Source organism: Hordeum vulgare, chromosome 4H (assembly GCF_904849725.1).
Source record: "Hordeum vulgare subsp. vulgare chromosome 4H, MorexV3_pseudomolecules_assembly, whole genome shotgun sequence".
In the NCBI taxonomy this organism is placed as follows: domain Eukaryota; kingdom Viridiplantae; phylum Streptophyta; class Magnoliopsida; order Poales; family Poaceae; genus Hordeum; species Hordeum vulgare.
The window spans coordinates 600,703,076-600,709,201 of record NC_058521.1 but is presented as its reverse complement, the minus strand read 5'-3'; the positions used below and the strand labels follow the sequence as shown (position 1 = coordinate 600,709,201).

Below are 6,126 nucleotides of genomic sequence, written 5' to 3'. Positions count from 1 at the left end.
CCTATACCAAAAGAAGTAAAACAACGACACACAATAGCCAACGAGCAAACACATAACCAACAAATAAACTCTACAGGAAAAACTGGTGTGGCAAAGCACTCTTATGCTCCTCGTATCATAGATGTTTGAATGTTAACTGAATAATGCCATCATTCGCATGATGAAACAGAAATACAAGTTAAGAGCATCTCCAGCAACATGTCTAACACGTTATGTATATCCACTTTAGACATCAAAGTGGCAAAATCATCATCCATCATGCTATGCAAAGCATTGTCTAAATTTAGACATCGTCCAAAAATGGCAATACATCATCCACAACATCGGAAAACATACCACCCTTTCCGAGCCTTTCTCGCGCAACCATCCGAAAGCCTAGAGGAAAACGCGCGAGCCCCGCATGGTCGTAGTGCTCGCACCATCCCGCAAGGTAGGCTTCATTTTCATGAAGAGGGTGGGGTGGAGGTCGTGAAGACAATGTCGTGGGTGATCCAAGCGCTACCATGTGGCATCCATCCAAAACCAACGGGGAAGGAGAGGCTCGATGTTAGGTCATGTGTCGCAGTGCGTCATCCATCTGGATCGAGCAAGGAGGGAAGGGGGTGGGCTGCCATCGCATTTCTTGGGACAGGAGGAGCAGGGATTGGGAGGATGCGGTGGGATTGCATGTGGAGTAACGTAGGAAGAGGAAGAGAGAGCATGCATGGGTTATTGGGAGGGGTGAGGTAATGGAGGAGGTGAAGCACGGGCAGTGACCAATGGGGGATTGATTTGGTCGTAAGGTGAGGCAGAAGGAAGAGGAGAGAGCACATGCATGCGTGCGGGGGAGGGGGTGTTGATTCAATTGTTGCTTGATATTCCCTCTGTCTCACGATATAATAAGTTTCTGCAAACTGTTTTACCATGCAAAAACATTTTATATTGCGGGACAGAGGGAGTATATTGATGCAATTGATATTGAATTTTCTATGGTATATGAATTATATGTGACTTTTTAGACGGAAGGCGACGAGGGTTTGCTGAGTATGTACCCCGTCGTTTGAAATTGAGTTATAGCCGTTGAAGCGGTACTTGAAATGCTCATTATAATTATTAGTATTTTTAATGCCAGGGAGAGAGTCAGATAGTGTAGACAATCTGCGTACACGGGCAGGGGCTGCTGAAAAATTAGAAAAGATCAAAATGAAATCATTTTACACCGTGGTGTATATGTATGAACATTTAGACAACGGGTGTACAAGAACCAACGTAGATGCTCCATACGTGGGTCGAGTCCTGATACTTCAGAAATCTGTGTATCGCCGTTCAGTATTTTGCCGATACTCCGATACGCCAGATACGCATTCGATACGGGTATCTCCTAAGTATTGCCTTTTTCAATTAAAGAAAAATAGCGATACGGGTATCCTTAAAGAATCGTCGTTGAGTATTGCTCATGCCTTGATGTATCGTTGATCTGTTCATAGAGATAATAAATGTGTATTGTACTAATGTAGTAGTTGGATAAAAGTGATTGATAAGGATGCTACTTGTTGGATAAAATTGCTTGTTGATGCTATTTGGCTGCTTGCTTGTTGATTTTTGTGGCGTAAATTACTTGCTAATGTTGTTGCTGCCTCCTATTGCTAGGGAAGAAGATACAACTATAAATCATAGCATCTTTTAACTTTCTCCATCATCATTTGAGCATTATTGTTGTGTATTGCTTGCTGATTTTAATTATCGTCATGTTTATAGGTGAAAGTTTCTATATATTTATTATTATGAAAATAAGGAGCTCAATAAAGATTGTGCTCTCTATATTGTTATCAAGAAAAAACTTTTAAAACGTTGGAAGAAGAGTAGTACCCCTCCATTATTTGGCCCACTCATGTAATCCAAGGTTGCTCTTTATATATGTTTATCATTTAACAATCTTAAAAATTTAACTTTAAAAGATTTGTTGATATTATGTTATCATGTTATTAGGTATTACAGTCCAAATAAGACCGGGGCAGTTTTGGCCGTGTTACCTATTGTTGATAGTACGATTTTTAAAATGAAAAACAAGAAGGTATGGAAGTAATTAGGCAACCAGTGAGACGGTATTTTGATCTCATCTCATATATTTTATTATGTTAGTTTTTATTATATATTATTTTATTATTATTTATATATGCTTGCCGTATCACGGTGTTGTTGTTTCTAGATATTGCCATATTCCGTATCGTCGTATCTGAATCACCGTATCAATGTCTGTTGTATCGATGCTTTGTAGGTCGAGACGAGAGGAGAGAGTGACGAGGCCAGGGCAATGATTTTTGGAGGCGCATGCATGTGTCCGCGTCGTACGATAAAGTCGGGTAGGGTCCCTCCACAATGATATTGAAACATGCAGCGTGTTACTCGTGGAGGGGGGGCCAGAGCCAGACCCCGACTGTTTTGGATGGATCACAGTTGATTAGAATTAGCTAGCGGCACATACAGTAACTTGGTAGATCGATGTTTCAGATCCGACAACCCCATCCATCCATCCACATCATCATCTTTTCACGATGAGATCTACACACACAAGCGATGGATGCATCATGCATGGATGCACTAGTCTTACAGCATCCCCAACAGTCGTCTAAGAAAGCTCCGTGTGTTAAAAATTTATTTCTTTTTACGGTTGTTAAATGCATGCGCTAAAAAATAATTAGACACGTACTAAAAAACGCTATCATGGGCAGCAAGTTTTAGACACCGGATCGTGCGCGCTTCATAATTTACACTGCATTAGAAGTGTTACAGTGGCCCGCTAAATGTTTTATTAGGCGTGAAATTTTTATGCGTGTGTTAAAGATGCTCTTAGATACAGTACTATTTCCTCCGATCCAAATTATTTATCGTTTAAATGGATGTATATGTAAAATTAAAATACGATCTAAATACATCTATTTAAACAGCAAGTAATATATAATCACCTACACTAAGATGGATTGTTTTGTACTGCAACACAGTAGTGCGCAAGGCAGGGACTCGGCTGCACGGCCAACCAAAACCCGGGGCTGTCCATGAAAGATTCCCGCCTCCTTTTTAACACCCTTTCGGCTCGTCACTCGAGCACTCGCACTAGCCACCCACCAGACCACACCCCACCAGCTCGCCATGGCTCATGGCTTGGGCATCCTCCTCCTCCTCCTGGCGTCCTCGTTCGCCGGCTCTGCCTTCGCCGCCGATGCGACGGTGCTCAGCCGGAAGGCCGGTGCTGGCGCCATTGCCGGGGAGGATCCCGAGCTGAAGGCGGCGCCGGGGAAGTACGCGGTGATCTTCGACGCCGGAAGCACGGGCACGCGCGTGCACGTCTTCCGGTTCGACAAGAAGATGGAGCTCGTCGACGTCGGCGACGACATCGAGGTCTTCGCCAAGGTATATATGCATATGTGCACTCTGATATTCACGTATGTTGTTGTTGTTGTTGATAGCTAGCCCTTTTAATTATTTGGTGGTGAATGATGCATGCGGTGCGGTGTAGGTGGAGCCGGGGCTGAGCTCGTACGCCGGACGGCCGCAGGAGGCCGCCAAGTCCATCACACCCCTGCTGGAGAAGGCCAAGAGCGCCGTGCCTCGCTGGCTCATGAAGAAAACACCCGTTAAACTAGGGGTCCGTTCCCGTTCCTAATAACAAATCAACAAAAAATACTATCACCATCTACGTACCAGCAAAGCTGGAATTTAGATTCAGCTGGGGAAAAAACCTGAAGTTTAATTAGATTCAACTAAAAGAAGCTGAAATTTACACCTGAACAAAAAAATTGACCAAAAGTTTATTTTATACCAATGGAATGTGCAGGCGACGGCTGGACTCAGACTTATCGGAGATGACAAGGCAGAGCAAATTCTTGAAGCAGTAATTATTTTTCACCTCTGCTTTTTTTTTTACCTTTCACCCCTGCGGATGGACTCGTTCCAATTAGTTTCTAAAATTCGAAACGGGTACGTGGACTTGTGTGAACTGATTCCTAAATAAATCACAAAATACAGGTGAGGGATGCCGTCCACAGCAAGACCAAATTCCAGTACAATCCCAGTTGGATCAATGTTCTCAAGGGGTCTCAGGAAGGATCTTACCTATGGGTACGTATATATATATATATATACACCACTTAGATAGATGACCTTAATAAATTACTCAGTCCATATATCCACGTGGAACAATTATTTACTGCTTGTTACACAAATTATTAATATCGCTCGTACGTACGTACGTAGGTTGCTCTGAATTACCTGCTGGGTAAACTGGGAGGAGACTACTCCAAGACGGTGGCAGTGATCGACCTTGGAGGTGGGTCCGTGCAGATGGCATATGCCATCTCAGCGAACGCCGCAGCTGCCGCTCCCACGGTGCCTCAAGGGGAGGACCCATACGTCACCAAAGAGTACCTCAAAGGAAAAGATTACAACGTCTACGTTCACAGGTTACTCATTTCTCTTCTCCTATTTTACGACATCTCTGTTGTTTTGCAATGCTACAAAGCCTTGTGCACCGCTAACTACCTCCTCGGTCTCATAATATAAGAGCGTTTTTTATATTACACTACCGAAAGAGTACTTGGCTTGGCTAATCAGTGGCTTGACATCTGGTAATTTTTGGAACCATTTCAGCTACTTGCACTACGGCGCACAGGCTTCAAGGGTAGAGATCTTCAAGGCCAAGAACGGACCAGTCAGCTACTGCGTGCTGCGCGGATACGATGGTACTATACATATATCACTGATTAATTTGGTTTGATATAAGCAGGGCACATCTAACATAATCAAGAACATCTGATCGATGTGCATATATATCCTTTGATCGAATGAATGAAGGCAAATACACCTACAACGGAGAGCAATACGACGCCATAGCAGCACCGCAAGGAGCGGCGTACGAAAAGTGCAGAGAGGACGTGACCAGGGCGCTGAGAATCAGCGCGCCATGCGCGGCCAAGAACTGCACCTTCAACGGCGCGTGGAACGGCGGCGGCGGCCCCGGCCAGGCCGAGCTCTACGTCACCTCCAGCTTCTACTACATGGCAGCAGACGTCGGCCTGATCGACAGCGAGGCGAGCAGCGGGAAGACCACGCCGGCGGCGTTCAGGGCCGCCGCCGAGGAGATCTGCCCGATGAGCTTCCTGGAGGCCAAGGCCGCGTACCCCAAGGTGCGGTCCGTGGACGCGCCCTACATCTGCATGGACCTCGTCTACCAGTACTCCCTGCTCGTGGACGGGTTCGGCTTGGAGCCGACCAAGGAGATCACCGTGGCGCAGAAGGTGAAGCACGGGGAGTACTTCATCGAGGCCGCGTGGCCGCTCGGGGAGGCCATCGAGGCCGTCTCGCCCACCAAGCGGCTCAACGATGCATGATCTTGTACGTACAGTATTGGTTGATATGATTGCTAATCCGGCCCTAGCTCGCGCAGTAAGGGCATCTCCAATGATTGTATGATCATCGTTGATAATATTGCCACATAGATGATTTTGATGACATGGCGCATAATAAAAGAAGAAAGAGAATGAAATCGTATGAACTTGAAGCAACGGTTCACGCACAAGCTCCGAGGCAAGCATGGTTATTTCTTCCATGTTTAGTGGACCCGCAATGCATGCATGGAGGTGTATCTTACGATTGATCGCAATTAATAAAGTGTGTGCAGAGTTTTGTTTCGGTACGATAGTACACACTTTTGAAGGGGAGTGATTAGACTGTTGTGATCTCTTGTTTCATCCATTAAGACAATATAAAGATTAGACTGTTATGATCTCTTGTTTCATCCATTAAGATAACTTATACTCAATCTACATGGAAATTCGTACACTTTTCTAGGGGTGTATTGATGGAACCCTACATAAATTAAAGAATAAAGGTGCATATACAAAAAAAAGGTGAATTTACTGACTTAATATGAAACATGAAGGGGTTACAAATACAATGAGCTACACTCATCTCTTCATAACTATGATGTACAGAGTCAATACCAATCGTACAACCAGGAAGAAACACTCTAGCAAAAAAGAAAAGTTATACAATACCAAAGCTCTCGAGGAAAAGGGAAAAAAAATCCAAACCGAACAAAGAAACAATTAACAAACGACAACAATGATTATATGTGCACCAACCATCTCT

At 44.5% G+C, this 6,126-nt stretch overlaps 1 protein-coding gene across 1 annotated transcript; it reads left to right on the top strand.

Annotated features, from left to right (window-relative positions):
* Positions 1-3,073: 3,073 nt before the first annotated feature.
* LOC123449952 (probable apyrase 3) lies at positions 3,074-5,667 on the top strand. The gene is made up of 7 exons (XM_045127333.1): positions 3,074-3,390; positions 3,497-3,625; positions 3,815-3,871; positions 4,006-4,098; positions 4,234-4,439; positions 4,627-4,718; positions 4,831-5,667. The coding sequence occupies exons 1-7, from the start codon at positions 3,130-3,132 to the stop codon at positions 5,364-5,366; spliced, it is 1,374 nt and encodes a 457-aa protein (XP_044983268.1). The 5' UTR covers positions 3,074-3,129; the 3' UTR covers positions 5,367-5,667.
* Positions 5,668-6,126: the final 459 nt, after the last annotated feature.

Bases quoted from the DNA above. Each gene is read 5' to 3' on its own strand.
- LOC123449952 (XM_045127333.1), top strand. From the start codon at position 3,130: ATGGCTCATGGCTTGGGCATCCTCCTCCTCCTCCTGGCGTCCTCGTTC. The intron at 3,626-3,814 runs GTCCGTTCCCGT...TGGAATGTGCAG, and splicing joins AAACACCCGTTAAACTAGGG to GCGACGGCTGGACTCAGACT. The intron at 4,099-4,233 runs GTACGTATATAT...GTACGTACGTAG, and splicing joins AGGAAGGATCTTACCTATGG to GTTGCTCTGAATTACCTGCT.